Source organism: Nansenia antarctica (assembly GCF_963989245.1).
Source record: "Nansenia antarctica genome assembly, chromosome: 12".
Classification (NCBI taxonomy): Eukaryota; Metazoa; Chordata; class Actinopteri; order Argentiniformes; family Microstomatidae; genus Nansenia; species Nansenia antarctica.
Genome location: NC_137682.1, coordinates 11,303,815 through 11,324,032, shown reverse-complemented (window position 1 = coordinate 11,324,032; position 20,218 = coordinate 11,303,815). Strand labels below are relative to the sequence as shown.

The 20,218-nt window shown below is 46.1% G+C and overlaps 2 protein-coding genes across 2 annotated transcripts; one reads left to right on the top strand and one right to left on the bottom strand.

Annotated features, from left to right (window-relative positions):
* Positions 1-8,201: 8,201 nt before the first annotated feature.
* LOC308168851 (hatching enzyme 1.2-like) lies at positions 8,202-9,038 on the top strand (the record flags this gene model as incomplete). Its single annotated transcript, XM_080543495.1, has 1 exon — positions 8,202-9,038. The coding sequence occupies one exon, from the start codon at positions 8,202-8,204 to the stop codon at positions 9,036-9,038; it is 837 nt and encodes a 278-aa protein (XP_080399621.1).
* Positions 9,039-11,936: 2,898 nt separating this feature from the next.
* eef1e1 (eukaryotic translation elongation factor 1 epsilon 1) lies at positions 11,937-19,702 on the bottom strand. The gene is made up of 4 exons (XM_080542956.1): positions 19,600-19,702; positions 18,124-18,321; positions 14,260-14,355; positions 11,937-13,337 (listed from the first exon to the last, which is right to left on the bottom strand). Exons 1-4 carry the CDS (start codon positions 19,681-19,683, stop codon positions 13,194-13,196), a joined length of 522 nt encoding a protein of 173 aa, XP_080399082.1. The 5' UTR covers positions 19,684-19,702; the 3' UTR covers positions 11,937-13,193.
* Between the last annotated feature and the right edge of the window lie 516 nt (positions 19,703-20,218).

Here is a 20,218-nt window from a genome sequence, read left to right as displayed (position 1 = left end):
TATATCATTTGTGACACAGTTTGATCATTCGGTCCGCATGTCGGCAACCAATCAAAATGTTCAGACTTTCAACGTTGTTGAGAATCACAACACAAACTCGCTAGTCAAGCCAAAATACTGTAATGCAATGGATTCTGTGAGTAACCCCCACTGCTACCTAGTTAACTATAACATTACTTTACATTGTTAGCAGGCTCACAAAACAAGCTGTGTTAGTTGACTAGCGATGTGTCGTTGATTTTCAACAACGCGGAAATGTATTACATTTTTTCGAAAGAAAAGTCATCATTCCATCGGATCAAAGCATTAGAATGTGTCACATTTTGTTATTCACACCCACTATACATTTTAGAGAAGCTGAATTTGTTGACCTCTACTAAGAATAATCACCAATTATGTGGGTCTACACCATAAACAAATATCAAAATGTAATGAAGCATATGGGCAGGCTAGCCAGCGGGATGTGTCTACAAGCTTTAAAAGTAGCAGTCTTCTCTCTAAATGAAAGCCGGACCCCTCGTGTCTATATATTTTAATGTAAAATTATATTTTAATAGCATACTACATGCATGGCCAGCTAGCGTGGATACAGGATATAACTGGATGTATATATGATATAACTGGATGTATATATAGATATAACTATAGTAGTTATACTATACTAGATATAGATAGTGGAAAAAAGTAGTTCACTACATGGACACTACTACTAATCCAGGGGGAATGGTCTAGTAGTGGATAGTGAGTTGTGACTGGTGATCGGAAGGTTGTAAGTTCAAATCCCGCCTGAAACACTACCACTAGTGTGGCCCTTGAGTAAGACACTTAGCCCTCAGTTAATCCAGGGGGAATGTCCCTGGAATCTGTAATTGTAAATCGTTTTGGATTAAAAAGCGTCTGCTAAATGGCAAATTCTAATCTAACACATGACAATCAGCTACTGAAAGATGACCGGTCCATGTGACAGGAAGTGTGTGACTGAAATGCTCTTTTTTTTTAGTTGGAGCAAAGAGGAGAGACCAGTAGGTATACTGTAGACAGTAGGGGAAGAAACTGTATGGAAATGTTAGTACAAGGGCTAGAATAATAGTTTAATTCCAATGTTAGTTTTTTATCTTTTGGAAAATTATAGTGAGTAGTGACTACAGAGCAAAACAAGTTGTTAACTACGGGAAACACTGTTAGGATTTAGTTTATCTACCATCAAGCTACTGTAACATGCAGTTAAACTGATAACTGATAAAACTGAACTGCTTCCCAACACTGCTTACTTACTAATGGCAACAACGTGGGTAGCGGGTCGTCTTTGGACCAGGCGACAAGCAGCACAGCACCGAACAGGGCAGTACAGAACACCCCTCAGAGGACAAGAAGGGACTATACCCGTCCCTTTGTGTGACATGGCCCTCTTGGAGAGCCGTCTTCCTGCCCTGAAAGAGACAGGAGGGTGTGTGTGTGTGAGAGAGGGTGGGGCGGAGATGGGACCTGACAGGAGTTTAGCACTGGTCCACCATGACAAGACGGTTAGGGTTAGGAGAGGCTGTCGCCCAAGTGTGTGTGTGTGTGTGTGTGTGTGTGTGTGTCTATCTGTTTCTCTTCCACAGAGAGCATTAGGATTCTCTCCCCTTCCGTCCGCTCTCCTATCCCTTTCTGACGATGAGCTCTTCCCTTCGCCTGGCCTGTGTGTGTGCTGGGAGATGTGGCTGTGTTGTCTACTCATAGCTACAGATAGAGATACAATTACCTTACAGCAATGGCTGTGGGAGCCAGAGACTAGCCATAGTTCTCATGCCCCTATGATGTGTGTGTGTGTGTGTGTGTGTGTGCGCGTGTGTGTGTGTGTGTGTGTGTGTGTGTGTGTGAGCGTGTGTGTGTGTGTGTGTGTGTGTGTGTGTGTGTGTGTGTACCTGCCGATGTGAGTGTACCAAATGTCCCTGTGGGAGTGTTTCCTACAATGTGTGTGTGTATCAATTTGTTTGTGTGTGAGCTGAGGAACTGGGGAAGAGTGGGTGTTGGGGGGGTGGGGAGAAAGGGTGGTCTTCAGAGGGTGGAGGTTTGAGGGTTGTGTGTGTATGTGTATGTGTATGTGTATGTGTATGTGTGTGTGTGTGTGTGTGTGTGTGTTTGTGTGCACGTGTTTATCTGCCTGTATCTGTGTGTGTGTGTGTGTGTGTGTGTGTGTGTGTGTGTGTGTGTGTGTGTTTGTGAGGATGGACCCAAGCCAGGTTTCTCCCGAGGGAGGCACGGGAGTAGCTGATCCAGTCATTCACCCCCCTGCACCCCCACCGTCCCCCCCTCGCTGGGGGAGAGAGAGGTGTCACTGAGCAGATCGGGGGGCTATACATGAGCTGCTCTGCTAACATCTCAACTCTCCCCCTCTCCTCCTGTCCTCCTCTCCTTTCTCTGTCTGTCCCTGGAGGTGATCTCCTACTGTCTTTGACTAAACTTCACACTGGCACACGGATGTGCTGACCATTTTTATGAAAGGAGTGAAAGGGAAGCTATTATGATCGTAATGGAGGGTTTGCGGGCAAGGCCTATCACTATCACACTGTGTCACACACAAAAAAGGCACAAAAAAAACAAACTGGAGGGGAATCAGCCATTTTTAACAGGGGAGAATTTATTTGATTCTACAGAATTTTAGAGGGTGTTCTACAATGCTCCATGGGCTCTATTACCATGCCTTTACTGCCTTATGAACTAGGCGCACTGAGGCTAATTATTGCATTCTGTAGTGTACAAAACAGACACACACTATACAATGTGAATATTGTTACATAAAAAAACAACAACAACTCACCTTTCGTATTATTTTTCAACATTCAGTCAACAGTCAGGGAAAGGGAGAGGACGGCAGATAAAGAGACAATGTGAATAGTCGGTATAGTGTATAATATACATATGTACTAGAGATTTGCGTCCGCACCTCCACCGTGCCAGATACATAATAGTGCATTTGAATAATAAAAAAAGAAAATACACAGAAAATACATCAGAATGGCTTGGTTTAGCCTCTTTTCTCAGACAGCTGCATTTTACCAAAATACATAATTACACTCTTTACAAAAGTACATATTACTCTCTCTACAAAAGTACATTTATTGTTTATACAGTAACTCATACAGTACACCTGCCTTCATAAAGATTCACATCATCCGTTTGCTATGTCGTAACATGCTGTAAAATGTCTTTACACCGAAATAACACATAACTGAGGAGATAATTGATCTTGTGTGTTTGTGTGTGTGTGTGTATTACCCTAGCCATCACATGCTTGCCCCGATGTTCAATTGGGAATGAATGAAAGCCGCAGAGCACGGCATGACAGCTGTGAAAGTCACAAGGCCAGTCCTTGAGGGGGCCGCGGAGAAGGCAAAGATTCCCTCCCTGCAGGGACGACCACAGTGTGAGTGTGTGTGTGTGTGTATTTTTGTGTGTGTGTGTGCGTGCATGTGTGTGTGTGTGTGTGTGTGTGTACTAGGAGATGTAATGCTGCGGTTGTTGTGTGTGGTGTGTCCCAGAGCAACAACACAGAGGGGGCTATTGTGATGCCGTCGTCTCACAGTGGCGCTCGGTGAGTAACCTCCGCTCCCCGACATCATCCTTCCAACATCATCCTTCCAACTCCAGCCGTCCGTCAATGGCATCTTTGATAACGCAGCCAGTCCCTCTCCTCCTCCACCACCACCGCTACCCTGGGGGGCTCTGAGAGGCTCCAGCACCCCAACAGATAGATCAAAGTGTGGCAGTTTTGGACAGCCAAATGGAGTTGTGTAACAAGCGCACGCAGAACTTGTGAGAAAAAAGTGAGTGCACCATTGGTGGTGAGAGAGATAGAAGATAAGAGGGCTTGATCAACGCCACCCGCCCCCAACGAGGCACAAAGTACTGCCTTTGTTTCCCCTTGGCTCGCGTGCTCCCCGGGTTGCAAATGTCGATTTCATGCAAGCCCCAGCCAGTGTGTGTGTTTTCAAAGGAAGCCGGCGATCAGCTGTGTGTCATGTGTGTGTGGGTTAAATTTAGCCTGAAAGAAGGACTCACTCAATACCACTCCGCCCTAAGCCCTCCCCCTCCCCTCACACACACACACACACACACACACACACACACACACACACACACACACACATACACCCATACACAGATTCACCCAAAACCCCCGTGGCCTGCACCACAACTCCTCTCAGCAATGTTTGGTTTGGGATGGTGCTGACCCCTGACCCCAGGTGGCTCTGTGGCAGAGAGAGGAGAACCTTCATGGATTGGCCAGTATCATCTCCTATCAATCACTTCGTCATTTTTACCTTTTGGTGTCCCCCGGTCCTGGTATACCCTGGAGTTATTGTGTGTGTGTGTGTGTGTGTGTGTGAGGGGGGAGGGGGGGGGGGTTAGCCAAAAGCTAGCCTATCTTGAGTGAGGAATGCACCATGGGCTATTCTGAAGAGAAGTCGGAATCCATTTCACAGCAGCACGGTCACTGAAAGAGGCCTTCACTGTGTAATTTTCTCTTCTTCTGCCTTCTCTGTGTAATTTGAGCAACCTTTGAGCCATTGTTTGCCTTTTGTTTATCCACGGCTGTTAGTACGCATCACACACTAGACGTCACACACTTCAAAATGGGTTCACTTTTACATGCTCACAATGACACCACAGTAAACAACTGTCTTCACAAAGCAGTTTGCCAATAACTATATTAGGGAGCTAACAACACTTGTGTTTCTTGTTGTTTTATTGCTCTTATGCCCTTATGTGCCCTATGTGAACTTGTTTTTACCTGATTGTTTTTATGTGATGTCCACTGTACAGCACTTTGTAACTTCGTTTCGAAAGGTGCTTTATAAATACAATTTACTTACTTACTTAACACTATTTCAATGATGCCCATAATATCATGTAAACTCATTTGTGACACATTCTAGTGTTTTTGGTTCGCATGTCGGCAACCAATCAAAATGTTCTGACTTTCATTTTGAAACACGGAACTACGTTTCAACGTTCAAACTCGCTAGTCGAGCCAAAATACTGCAACACAATGGATTCGATGAGTAATCCCCCACTGCTACCTAGTTAACTATAACATTAGTTACATTACTTAACATTGTTAGCAGGCTTACAAAACAAGGAAAATGTATTTACACAGAAATGTATTTTTATTTTTTGGAAAGAAAAGTCAGACCATTACGGATGCTGACATGCGGACCAAAACACTAGAACGTGTCACATTTGCTCGATGATAGTAGTGCCGTATTTGGCCTCAACGTAAAACCTTCGAGGACCTGAGTCAATATTTCACAACCAACATAATCGACATTCAAACCCCCCCAGAGAATCAAAGAGTGATCTCGCGAGGTAAGTTGCTGCTCAGTAGAGCAGGGTCAGTGAGGGGTAAGACTGAGAACCCAGCTGGCCACCCCCCCCCCCCCCCCCTTTCTCCCATCCCAACTGTTTCCCCATTCCCTCCCTCCTCTCCTCCTCCTGGTCCTGGGCCAGTCCTACTGTGGAAGGTCATGTGTGTGTGTGTGTAGGCAGCGGGGGTGGGGTGGGAGTGGGGGGGGGGGGCGGTGAGCAGCGAGTGGAGCAAACGGGCAGGCGAGTGGGGTGTCCCCCTCTGCCAGACTGCAGCTTCATGCCCCGAGTCCAGTATCAACCTAGTGAGCGGTGAAGCCGACACACACACACACACACACACACACACATTCTCACACACACACACACACACACACACACACACACACACACACACACACACAGACACACACACACACACACACACACACACACACACACACACACATTCTCACACACACACACACACACACACGCAGATTGGAAACAGCCAGGCAGGAGTAAAAGGTACACTTCTGGTTCATAATCATGTCCTGTCAAGGTTAATCCATTAGCGACATGCCGACTGGCTGCCCTCGTGCCCCGGCCCTGCTGTACACACACACACACACCGCCTTGCTCACTGAGCCGGACACCGAGAGAGACAGCTGATGTGGCGGAGGACGACCACGGCTGTTGGTTTGGCTTCTGAGATACAGTCGATGTGGAGCCGGAGCAAAGCTGCTTTGGCCTAAAACATACAGGAGAATAAACACTCAGGGGCAGTTCCTCAGACGCAGATGTCTAGTCTCCATCCATGGACGACAAAACATCCTCCTCCATTTGTTGCCCAAGTTTTGTTTTATTCTGGGATGGTAGGGCTTTGATCTGGGTCAGAGAAGCCGGTCCATAATGTTACTGTTGGTTCTGCTGCAGAAACTTGATATGTATTCACAGACCAGACCTGGTTGTTCATATTATATCCTGCCTTCTGCCTGCTCTTGAACCTGTCTGGAGTGTTTTGGAGTGTCACTCCACTCTATACTATTAGTTCCATTGTACCAGGCAAACTCACCGAAGCACAGATGAAGTATTTTTAAAAATGATTTTAAATACTATTTGAACTCAGGACTATATGTATATATGTATTCAGACAAGAGTACAAAAGGTAAAGAGGTCAGTTAGGTAACAGCCCATAATTACAGATAATGATATCAACCCCTGCTTGTGTTGTTTATTTAAATCTACATCAAATCTGTTTTGTTTTTTTTCCGTTTCTTTCATCGGGGTCTTGTGACCAGACGAGAGGGGTGAGAACTGCGCTGGGAGGAGAGGATCATTTCACTCCGGGTTTAAATAAATTAGTCCGCTCGAATTAAAACCTGCATTGTAATAAGGCGGAAATTAGCGATTCGCCGTCCAAGTGACGTATATGCAGATGAGCAGAGGAGCTATGGTAATGAGGTGCGTGTGTGTTAGGGTGGTCATTACGGGAAGTTGCTGAGGGCGGTGACCCGCTCGTGCCCTCCCCCCCATCCAGGGATGCATCCTGAAGGCTCTGCACCGCTCCTCTTCCGTCCACCTCTCTCTCTGCTTAATGCCCCACGGTTCTCTTAGCTAGTGTCGTTAAAAAAAAGAGTAGAACCTCCTGTCATGGGGGTTTCAGTTGCAATTACTTTTTGTATCACTTCTCATAGGCAAGTGACCTCCCACCCCCCTCCCACCCCCCTCCCCTGAAGACATCCTATCAGAAACCATTAAGGCAAGGGGGCAATTTAAAGTTCAGTGGCATGACCTCTCGGGCTAAGAGGGGAGAACGAGGAGAGGGTGGTTGAGCTAGGAGAAGATACGAAATGCATACCTTATTTAGCAAAACACTCTTTTGAATTTGAATAGGACAGAGAGTGGTGGTGCTTCTCCGCTTGCCAGCAGTGACTGGGCTGCTGTAGCAGGGTGGAGCACAGTAGATGTCATGTAAGGACAAGTCCTCCAGGACCACATGTAAAGACAAGTCCTCCGTGGTTACGTCATGGTTCCGTATAGAGTTTTATCCCACCAACTGCTATAGGTAGGGTCACATTATTCAGTAGATTTGCAGATTGTGTTGCATTAAATGTATTCCCCCCCCCCCCCCCCCTTCAGATTAGAGTTAGGGTTAGGGTCATCTTGCTTTTGGATTAAATGACATTTTGAAAGAAGGGGGAACCCAAATCTAAAGGGGGTTAGGGTTGGTTAATTAAGACTTGATTCATTGATTGATTCGGTAGCACTTTATTAAATCCAGTGTATTAGCCAGTTGTTATTTAGTGATATGTGAATATGTAGCAGGCTATACATTCCAGTTTTGATTCAATTCATTTATGATGAATTTACTTCTTTTGTTACGTAGAGATGAGGGTGAAAAGTGGAGTGCAAGGGGTGATGTCATAATATGGTGCAAAGTGAAGATCTAGGAGTGTAAACTATCCTTATGCATTTGGCATGCATTCTATTGAGAAATCAAATGCAAAGCTGTAATATCAACACAGCCATTTTTAGTGAGGTTGTAACAACCATATTTAACCTAATGGGTTATTGAATAGACCTGACATGGTGTAAATTGATCAGGGTGGATTAAAACCATGTTGAAACTGTAGGCTTGGCCCTGGATTACTCCCTGTCGATGTTGATTTAGGACTAGCAGCATGGACGCCAGGCCTTAATCCTCCTGCAGACACACCAGTGGAGACCTGTATAAAAGCCCTGGCCTGACCAACACTCAGACATCAGCCTTCAGTGCCAAGGAACCTCTCCAAAGCATCTCCACAACCATCTAGAACCTTCTACTACCAGAGCCAAGGAGCCACCCAGAAGTAGCATCCCTTCTCTCCACCATGAAGACAGCTGACCACAGCCCCTCTCTCACCCTCCTCCTGCTGCTCCTACTGGGCCTCTCCCAGGCCAACCCTCTCCTGGAGGATGGAAGTGAAGAAGATGGAAGTGAAGAAGAGTACCAGATGGCTGATGACCCTGAGGCTGAAGTTATCGACATCACCACCAGAATTCTGACCACTAACAACGGCTCCAGTGAGTTGCTATGGGAGGGAGACATGCTAGCACCAAAGACCAGAAACGCTATGGTCTGCTATAACAGCAAGTGCCTGTGGAGGAAAGCCCGAAGCGGCAAGGTTGAAGTGCCCTACACAGTGGGCGTAGAATTCTCTCAACGCCAAAGGCAGATGATCGAGAGAGCCATGAAGTCCTTCCATGGCAGAACCTGCGTTCGTTTTGTGCCCTACACAAACCAGCGCGACTACATCAGTGTTAAGAGTAGAAGCGGCTGCTACTCTTCTCTCGGGAGAGTCGGAGGTGGGCAGGTTCTCTCCATCAGCAAAAGAGGCTGCCTTCACCACGGTATCATTCAGCACGAGATCATCCACGCTCTGGGCTTCCAGCATGAGCAGACCAGGAGCGACCGCGACCAGTACGTCAGGATCAACTGGGAGTACATCCCCACCCATGTGGCCTATAACTTCCAGAAACAACGGACCAACAACCTGAACACCCCCTACGACTACTCCTCAATCATGCACTATGGAAGAACAGCCTTCACTACGCAGCGGGGAAGGGACACCATCACCCCCATCCCCAACGCAAACGTGAGGATCGGCCAGAGGCAAGACATGTCAAAAATCGACGTCCAGAGGATCAACAAATTCTACAGCTGCTAAGTCAGAGGAAAATAGTCTGGAGAAGCTGAATACGAAGTGTCCGGTTCAGCCAAATCACCAGCACACTAGTACTGTAGATGAAGATGTAGTTTGTAGGAATGGGTTGTGGAATGTTGCTGACTGACTTACATTAGGGAGATGACGTATTAAAAATAAAAGCAGTGGAATTTTTCTTTTTAATATGATCTCCTTTTTCTCTCTTCTGATGAATACCGTATATCATATTTCTTTTTTTAAAATTGAGTTTTCTGCAGACATGGTAAAGCAAGTACATCAACTGCAGGACAAGACAAAGCATTTGTGACAGAAAGAAACAAAGAAAAATAACCCCCCACCCTCACATCATTTTGATCTGAATTCAATGTTTTGAGAAACTGGGCACAGTAGTCAATGGATAAGAGTGTCATAGCTTTACAATATTAAGCAGAACAAAGCCTCACATACGGGGGAAAAAGGGCCCATTACTTGAACCCACCCAGACAATGAAGTTTACTATCTTCTTTAATTTCTTGCATGGCATGCACTTATCTTCCCCCCCCCCCCCCCCCGCTTCATCCCTATCCCACCCTGGCCCTTGCCCCCAAGCCAAATCCACTACCCCCCGAACGAGCGCATGAACATCAGAGAGCGCAGCCAGCCACTGTGTACAGCTGAGGTAGGTTGAAGAGATGGGGGGGGGGGGGGTGATCGAGGCAGCTAATTCTGGAGCCACTCTGTCATGGCTGAGTTAAGGTGGGATCCCATGGCCCCGGGATGCACAGGTGTACTTCAGCACCAAGGCCCGAATGAGCCACCTCGCCTTTGTCCCTGATGGATGAAGTGAGTTGAACGAGTGCATCTCGTACAAAGTCCTTCGCCATACACCTGGGCACTTTAGGCTCCTTCTACGCTCCACGGCATGGCTGTACTTGTCACCCAGGAGATTAGAAAGCACAACAGAAAAACAACAACTTTAGAACCCCCCCACCTCTTTCTGCAAATATACTATAGCTGTCTGGACATTTTTTACGAAACATAAAAAACCTTACTCTCCTAACAGCGAAATGTGTTCACCCTGGTAATGTTACCCACGCCCACCATACTATGTTCCTCTGTTCCTCTTAAGAAGAGGAAAAGTAGAACGTGTCAATAAACTGGAGCAATTGTCTTATGTCTTACCCAATTTGCCTTTGAGCATTGGAAGTCTGAACCAATGACTGTACTTAAGAATGTGCACAGAACACACACACACACACACACACACACACACACACACACACACACACACACACAAACACGCACACACAAACACGCACACACGCTTATCCTCGCCTCTGCACTCTGCGTAATTGCAATTGACAATCAGATGCCATCTTTATGGGCACATGGTACAACTGTCACTATCTGTAAGGGGACGATAAGGCGAGGGGCTGTCACAACCGCTTACGCCGCGCTAATACGCCCCCACGCAGTGTTGATTGTTTCATTGAATCAATCAGGGGAGCGCTGTTTTGGGCCGGATCCCACGTCGAGTCCCATGTGTCGCTCTCTCGATCTTGTTAACAAGACGTAACGAAGGGGATGGTGCGATGGCACTCGGGGACAGGGCTGGCTGACATCGTGGGGCGGTGACGTGACGTGAATACGCCTCGCACGCTTGCCTCTCGTTAGGAAAGAAAGATGACACTAAGAGGGGACCAGCTAGTGGAAACTGCCGGAATCTGTGGGAGGCCGACTCATTTTCATTTACAACTTCTGCACGGCACTGCTGATTCTGTGAGAGGAGTCTTCGCCTCAATTCTTTACCTGACACAGGGGTCTTGAAAAGTGGAACCTGTGGTGCTGCAGCTCACTACTTTTTAAAAAAAAGAGCAGAGGTGTCATGCTTCAGAGTCTTTTACCCTGAGGGTGACCGACTACCGACTACCCACCCTGCCTGAACTCTTGCCCCTATGCCCCTTCTCACAATGATGCTACGACCCCCTCTGGCCCTGGAGCGAGACGAGCAATACTGTAGGTGGTGGCTGGTCAGGAGTCATAGGGCCACACACTGAGAGACGGGGGACTCCCTGGTGAGAGCTGAAGTCACTAGCGAGCCCTGCTGATACACCAGGCCAATTGACCCCTGATCCTTAGCCCACCAGGGGTGGTATGAAGGCTGCCTTTGCTGCCAGAGGGGGAAGGTCTCAGTAGGGGCTCATTGTGGTTGCCCATCCTCAGCTGAGTGGTGCACCTCTGTCTTTGCAAGAATGGGGAGAGAGGGATCACTAATTGGGGCTTTCTGGGGTACCTGCTGTGACATCCCAGGCTCTAGCTTTGACAGGGTTTGTTTTGATCATTGATCTCACAGCTGGAAGACCCGTCAAAATACCATCATCTTAACATTACAGTAATAATCAGCAACCCAACTTCTGGAAAGACTCCCTAAAAGTTCTATAATATGTATCGCTCTGTGGATATTTTATAGGAGTGCTGCCAGTCATTACCTTTATCTACACGTTGATTATTATACACCATAAAACATATTTAATTAAAGCTTAGTTTATGTCTGGAGTTTGGCCTTCAACTTCTTGTTGACACTTCAAAGATGAAGATAAATAGCTCACGATGTGCTGTCTTGAGCTTCTCTTCCAACAGGACTGAAATAAACGAAAGACAGAGGCTCCATTATGTTCCTCAGCTATATTGCTGTTATCTAGTCACAAGGCCCCGCTCAAATGACTGGAGGATTTGTTTTCCTTCACAAGTTTACATTCCCCCCCACCCCCACCCCCCCATTTGTCCGACATTTAATCAATGCACCAACTCAATGTGAAAAAGATAAAAAGATAATTCTTTGAACTCTACAACAGAAGTTGAAGTGATGAATACAAACACAAGATGAGACTCAAGACTCATGGGACGACACTGGTTTTTATGTTTCCCTTTGATTTATTGGCACAGGACGACCTTTTGGTGACATTAAATAACACAAACCATATCATTGAAGCAGCAGACGTCATGAACAAGGATTATAGGGAGTAAATTTAAAAAAAATCACATCGCACTTACACACAAGGTAAATGAAATTGTAACTGTTAGCAAAAGTTCAATGATACACACAAGTTTTAATTTCCGCAAAACAATGCCAACCTGACTCTTTCTCTTGTTCAGATGCAAAACACTATGATTGTATTCAATAGGCATCAACTGTCATCCCCCACCCGCTTACTGAGTTAATGGCTACATCCAGGCCTGCTTGTTGAGCTCGCATTATTTATCGCTCAGATGTTGTGTCACAAAAGAATTCCCGGCCCGTGGGCTACTGGGCTCTGCCCCTGGGTAGGTGGGGTGAAATGACACACGATACGTGGCAGTCACCCTGGGGCAGTGGCATGGACAGAGGCATGCTGCATCTCTCCAGTGTGGCATGGCAGCTGGTAGTCTGAACCTCTGCCCCCTGGCGTAAACATTGGGCCTGATTGGAGTGACTGTGATCTGAACTCCAGGCTGCTTCTGCCGCTGCTGCCCACACTAGTAGAGTGGCACTGCAAGAGAAGACACATTTGCCAGGGCAGAAAGTTGATGGTGGGACCGGGATTGTGGATGATGATTATGGTGTTGAACATTACGACGGGGTGGTTTGGACAGATTTGACGTTTTGAAGGAAATGTAGTAAGACATAGATATTGCGGAGGAGGAGGTTCATTAAAGCGGCACACGACACACTACTTACTCCTTGTAACATTCAAGGCTCAGGTTTGCGTGAAAAGACGTGAGTTGCAAACATTTCTGCCATACTGATTCTCATGAACCTTTTTTTCCCAGCTAGCGGCACTTGAGTCCCCCCCCCCCTGCACTGTGACCCTGGCCGCATCAGCGGTCATAAAAAAACGACAACGGACAAAACAAAGACTCCCAACAAAATGCTCCGAGAAGAAACTAAAACAAAACCAAAATACAGGAAATAAACACTGATCCACTTGTGACCATTTTTCCTCCTTTGCATGTGTTTTTTGGGAAAAGACACCAAACATCTTGCGAGCTAGGGAGAGGAAGGGGGAGGAGCCAAATAGTACTAGGTGGGAGGGGAAGACGAGATGTCAGCATCCTCCCATGTGCACCCCACTCCCAGCCCTCCTGCTATCCCAGCAGCCAACGGTGCACCCCCGGACAGGGGGACAGCCCCGGGTGAGGTCAGTGGTGGCCGCTAGTGTAGACTCTGTTCCTCAGGACCACCACGGGGGGCAGGTGGTGGCGGACCCCGGGGTAATGTTGAACGTGGTCGAACCACCGCGACACGTTCATGTACTTCTCCTTGTCGTGGACGGCCAGGTCCACCTGGGAGAGGAAGGAGATCAACGTGAACCTACGTGTAGAAGCACCCGAGGAAGCGTACCCCATCACACTGTAAAAATACATTGTGGGACAAATTAATCAATTAATTCTATTTGTGTGTCTTGTCACAAATATGTGGCCCATACCCTGCGACATTTTTCGACAGAAACTGGCAACAGAAACTGGCAACTGGCAATTCCAGTGACAGTCTCCAAATCACAAATAAAGACACAAGGTAACTCATATCTTCCAAGCTTTTTCCATATCATAAAAGACATATAGAAATGAGTTACATGAGTGTAAATAATTACATGAACCAACAAATCCAAAACTATAGCTCTGGTGGAGTAGACCACCATGTTTCCACAGAGCCACCGCTTTCAGTCAGCTGTAGTGTACCCAAATAGAGTAGAGACGCCACACCCCCCATTCATAACTGGGTTCTGATATACAGTGGTGGGAAAAAGGGGGTCTCAAGTCGTTCCTTGAACTGAACATCAAAGGACTTAGAGGCACTCAGGACGGCTGACTTAACCGACCCTGTCCTGAGGTTAACCACACAAGTGATAAAAGCTAAACTGACTCCCTTGTGCCTAGTGGCTGGTGGCAACCTTCCATCTCCGCCACAACCGTTGACATTGCTCAACATGTGATCCCCCCCCTCCCCCTTACTTTCTCTGTCCGATGATCCGCCCTCCGGGGCCCTCAGACTAACTTGGTTGGCTCAGGTCTTGGGTTAAAGACATCATTTTACTCCTCATCTTTTTTTTTCTTCTTTTTGCTGCTGCCTGTGTCAAGTTGCTCTCATGCCCTTCAACCATATGACTGTTTTAATTGTGAGCTCTGGTTGACAAACACGCCTATTAGCTTTGTAATCTGATTGATGTCACGGCTCTGTTAGGTAATGGGACGCACTAGCACTCACGATGATGGGGTGGATTCCATAGTACATGAGGGTGTCGGCGACAGTGAACTGATTTCCTGCCAGGTAAACCTTGTCTTCTAGGTAGCAGTTGAGGTCCTGCAAAACACACAACAAAAGGAGTACATTTAGATGACGAGTTAACTCGCCTATACATTTGATAAGAAATTTCACAGGACCAAAGACACTTTCACCGAATCAATATCATCTAAGCACCTGAGAAAACCACAAATATTTTACCGTCTACCGGTATCTCAGATGGAACAACCAAACAGCATGGAAACAATACGGCTTGAAATCCAAAAGGCATGGACCTAGGCAAATTCCTACATCGACACCTCATACTTAATACAAACTATTATCAGATTAAATAAAAACCTCTTTGACAAATCAAACATAGTTGAGCTGGAATGGAAGACGGAAGCCGAGGCTGGTGGGAGACAGTCCAGGCCTGAGATGTGTTTAACCTATATATCTGGAAGTGCGTGACTTGTGCACGTATGAGTGGAGAGAGTACTGGAGGTGAATAATGGGGCCTGACCTGAGGGGGAATATCTGCCTCGCTGTGGCATCTCCGCCACTTACTCTGGACAGCTAGATGCGGATGCCGTTGTGAGTGGGGGGCCCACTTCTGCTCCAGACTGACTGACTGACTGACTGACTGACTGGGCTGGGGCGCCTGCAAAATCTACCCAACCCCAAACCCTGTGGATGGGGGTGTGTAGCAGCAGCAGGGGCTGTGTGTCTCAGTGTGTGTGTGTGTGTGTGTGTGTGTGGTTGGGCAGGTCCCAAGGGACTGGGGGGGACCATCTTTAGCACTTGGGCTGCACACACAGCGTCTTGAGGGCTAATGGAGTTATTGTGCGGCAGGAGGTGTGCTGCCAAGCAAGGCATGAAGGCAAAGCAGCAGCAGTCTCTCCTCTCCTCTCCTCTGCCACAATCAGATCCCTGCCTCCCCCCTTAAGCTATGGGGGGGGAGGAGAAGCTCAGGCAGGCAGGAGTCTGCTCCATGCTTCCACCACTGGAGCTCACAACCTGGTCTCACACACACACACACACACACACACACACACACACACACACACACACACACGCACACACACACACACACACACAGACACACAGACACACAGACACACAGACACACAGACACACAGACACACACACACACAGACACAGACACACACACACACACACACACACACACACACACAGGTGGTGGACTTCCAGAAAAAGAGGCAGGCACAAGACCCCATCACCATCAACGGGTCTGCTGTGAAGAGAGTTAACAGCATCAAGTTCCTAGGGGGTTCACATCATCAACGACCTCACCTGGGATGAACACATCAACCAAAGTGGTGAAAAAAGCACAACGTCGCCTCTTTCATCTCAGGCAGCTTAGCGGCTTAAGTTCGGCTTAGGGCCTAAGATACTGGGGGCCTTCTTCAGAGGCACAACCGAGAGCATTCTGACAGGTTGTATCTAGGGATGCTCCGATCTGGATTTTTGGGGCCGATACCGATCACCGATTTTTTTCCTCAAGATCAACCGATACCGATACCGATACCGATTTTAAAAAAAATACATAACTGTAGGCCTACTGACTGGATAGCCTACATATTTTTTGCTTTTTAGACAAAAGTTTTGATCCATTAGGCACCAAGCAAACGCAGACCCATTTTTATGGCATAGTAAAGGTCTGGCCTATCACCCAGTTAGGGCCTGAAGCCCAAGTCAGTCGATATGGCTGTATAAAAGACATCATAAACGTGGCCTTCATGGTTTACATACTGTTACGTCCTCCTATGTTTTCTGTTCAGTTATCTGTCTTCCCCAGGAAAAAAAAAAAAAAAAAAAAAAAACGGTTTTTGCGATCGGCCATTTTTGCCGATCACCGATCGAGTCATTTGGAGTGAAATCGGCCGATTTAAATCGGTGGCCGATAAATCGGAGCATCCCTAGTTGTATCACTACCTGGTGCGGGAACTGCACTGCGGAAAAAAAAAACACTGTCTCCCCCAAACCATCCCCACTGCATAAATAATATATATTATGACTACCTGCAAACTACCTGGTTACTTGAACACTACTACCACTTGAACTTCCTGTATGGCTTCATATCTGTACTATATTGCATTTGTATGATATTGCATTTCATCTCATTGTAACCGGCACAGCACTTTTGCACTACTGTTCTACTGCAGTACGACTGGTCCCGCTGTAGTACAACTACCATCACTTCATTCTACTTTTTTTCAATAATTACCTTACTTATTTTACTTTATTCTATTATTGTTGATTTTGTATTCTGCTGCAATGCCAATGTCGAAGAACCTGAAACTAAGAATTTTACTCTGTGTACCCTGACATTAGAGATAATAAAAGCAATTCTGACACACACTCTCACATCTACAAGCTATGGGTGATAGCCTAGTAGCTAACAATACAAAGTCCATTCTATTCCTCTGCTTTGGTGAGGATTTGAAGTAATTTCAACCCACTTAATGTCTGACTATTAAAATCAAATGTAACATCTTGACCATCTAATTTTTGTGTATTATAAGAGGTTTATCAAAACAAGCTTTGTGATTGGCCGAGAGGCATCAAAGCCGTGCTTTATTCTCTGAAAGAGGAACAGCTAATATCCTAAACACTACTATCTCTGTGCAAACACTTGAATTACAAAGATTTGTTTCCCATGTTACCTTGACAACAGAGGTCATTTTGAGAAAAACCCGTTTTATAGCACTGGGAAAAAACTACCACAAGCCATCATAAAATAAATACTTGAGGCATTATTTTCTTTTCACTATTCTGTTTTGTTTTGCAACCGTATAAAAGCAACAAGGCACTCGAGTCCGTTCTTTATAGTGGGTTGCCTAACAATGCCCCTCAGCTGTGACTTTATTCACGATTAAGCACGGCCTCCCGTGCCTTATGCTTGAATCAATATCATGATTTAGACAAAAACAAAACTGACAAATTTGCAGGTGGACATTTTCTTGCGGACTGTCCCCTCCGCCCCTCATTCATTTCAGGGATTATCATTGCGCTTTCAATTCTGCAACACAAGCAGGCCTGTGGGTACAATTGCTGGGCTTCGGGGCGAATGTCTGTAAGTGCCACCATTAAAATGTTTAAAAGGCCTGTCCACATACACGCTGCGTGACGACTCCTCAGTGATGCTGCAGCGGCACGTCACACTGTGACAGCGAGTGCCAAGAGGCACCTGACTGTCCAGCCAACCGGGTGGCCTTGTATCTGTTTCACACTGTCGACAGCCATAGAGGAACCCAATTAAAGACTTTTACTCTAGCGTGTGTGTGTGTGTGTGTGTGTGTGTGTGTGTGTGTGTGTGTGTGTGTGCATGCTCATTGCAGGGCTGTCCGTCCACTACTTTGCCTGTCTCAGCCATGTCACTGAAGGGCCACATATCAGCCTTGATTCATGTCCCTGTGCCTTAACGAGCCACACACACACTGTCAGTCTGGCCCTGGCTGTCTGGTTGGGGAGTTTGGGGGCTTCTCCTAGGCTATTCTGGGTTCTCTCCATGCACAACCCGCCACCAAGCATTTGTCTATATCTAAGGCGTCACTGTTACAGGGTACTTTTCCAGACCAAGGGCCCATGTTCTATCGCTGTGATAAAAAACAAACAAAAAACACACTCCTTAGTTTTAGGCTTTCCCCACTTATAGCAAAATAATATAATGGGCATTAGGAGGTGTGCCCCACTTTGACCCATGAGCTTACTTCTGGGAATTCTTTTTGACAATTACATTTTAGGCACAAGAGCACAGCCAGAGGCAAAAATCCTCAAAAATGTAACGTCAGTTAATATTGGCTGTTACCTTCTACTACTACATACCTTAAGAATAGTCTTGGTATCCTCTTTAGAGCATCCGTCTACTTTGGCCACCCTGTACTCCAGCCACTGCTGCACCACCGCCCGGTGTTCCGCTGAGCCGCCCAGCAACTCTGGTCTCTTCGCTTGTCGTACCAGGTGAGCGGCGATGGTGGCCAGGCCGACCAGAGCTGGTCCACTGTTACTCTGAAGAACAGGCACCTGTGTGCGGGAGGGAGAACATGATGTGGTTATTTTTTTACAGCAGCCTCTTGCTGCTATGGTCAAGGTTACATTTACTGTAATGGCGATTGATTAACACTATGACGATGGGAGATGTGCAGAAAATGCATGACCCTTTACAAGTTGTACCTCGTTGTAAAGGTGACTAATTAGGCTTTCCAACAATATAAAATACAATACCAATTGGTATTATTAAAGGGGAGGAATAATCGACCGAAACAACGTTTAGGAACTTTTTGTGAGGAGTTTATATGAATTATGAGCATAATATATGATGAGAAAACACACTGCTGTGTAGATACGTCAGTTAACGAGCCACTGCATTACTAACAGCTAGAAGAAAGGCGGTCATTGAAGTCAGAGTCGTACACATGTAGGTCTATACTGCATCTATGGCTTTGAACTTAACTATCTACCGTGTCTAATAATTAATAACTCAGATCCATAGACAGGGCCTCTATACTCATGACTGTTTGACTCTCAAGTGTGTCAGACGTTGTCATCACTGCGCCGCACCTCCGTTACTTTACGCACAGACAGAACACACTCCATAGCCACACTCCATAGAACACACTCCATAGCAAACTCGTGAGCTTAGAATGATAAGGTTCTATCTCCGTTTAGAATGATAAGGTTCTATCTCCGTTTAGGGCAGTTCAGAGATATTGAGCGTCAAAGTTTTTACATTCCATTATGTTTTGTGAGATGGAACCTTTGTTTTTTTATGAATTACTAACTCAAAAATGTCAACTTTTAAAAAATAACACCACACAGGCATTAATAAACACCTAATGGATCAGATTATGTAAACAATTGAGATCCTAGAACCTTATAATTCTAACGTCACCAACTGTTCTAGGACAGTCAGTGTTACAGAAACTACAGCTGAGCTGGCATCAAAAGGCCAATCCACATGGTTATGCATATGATATGGCCATGGTTAGCTGGCTAGCTAACATAATCATTGAGCAAACAACAGGCATAAAAGGAAATACTAACAACTGTATTGCGCCTTTATTCCAATGATAACGAGGCAATGACACTATTCACATCCCGTGGCCTGCCTCCATACACACACGTTGATTTAAAGTGTCTATCTGACTGCCTAGGTCTGTGTAGGTCACGTGTTCCACATAGCATTCACTAGCATTGGCTAGCTAGCATGTGCCCACTCACCCACCCCCTCTTTAAAGCATAACTAGACGTTAGATAGTGTGACCGCAAATGTGACCAGCAAACATGTTGTGGCCAATTCACCTGGTCGTCTCCCTGCGTACTGTACTTGTTCGGTTTCTTTAATCCTAAAGATTTCTCCAGCGAGGATAGCTCTCTCAACGCCATCTTTCCTTCCGGGCCTGTCAGTGGAATGAACGCGATTGGTTCAACCTATATTGTTCCCGCCCACTTAGCTTTGAACTGACAACCTATTCAGCCAATGGAGACATGAAAAGTCATGGAATGACTTTCACTATCTCATTTCATTCCATTGCATCAGTTATCATCAACCTGGGAAACACATATCAGTGATATCACTGAATGATCACAACTATCGATTGATCACTAACTATATGATTGATTTTTATTTGAAACAATGATATTGACGTGGAGTGGAACTCTGTACAAGCCTTCTGGGCTTCGTTCCCTCCTTGCACCATTTCTTGTGTGCTAAAAAAAAAAAAAAAAACTATCAATCACTCAACAAAATTGTCATACATTACTTACATACATTAGTCCACTATCAAAAGCACAGTTTTTTTTTAATCAAAGACCCCCAGGGAAGCAATGCATTTTTCTCATGAAAGAAGGACATTGTACCAAAATAACCCAAGGTGTTTTGCTGTGTCCTTGCTATTGCCCCTCCCAAAAGGTTACTACA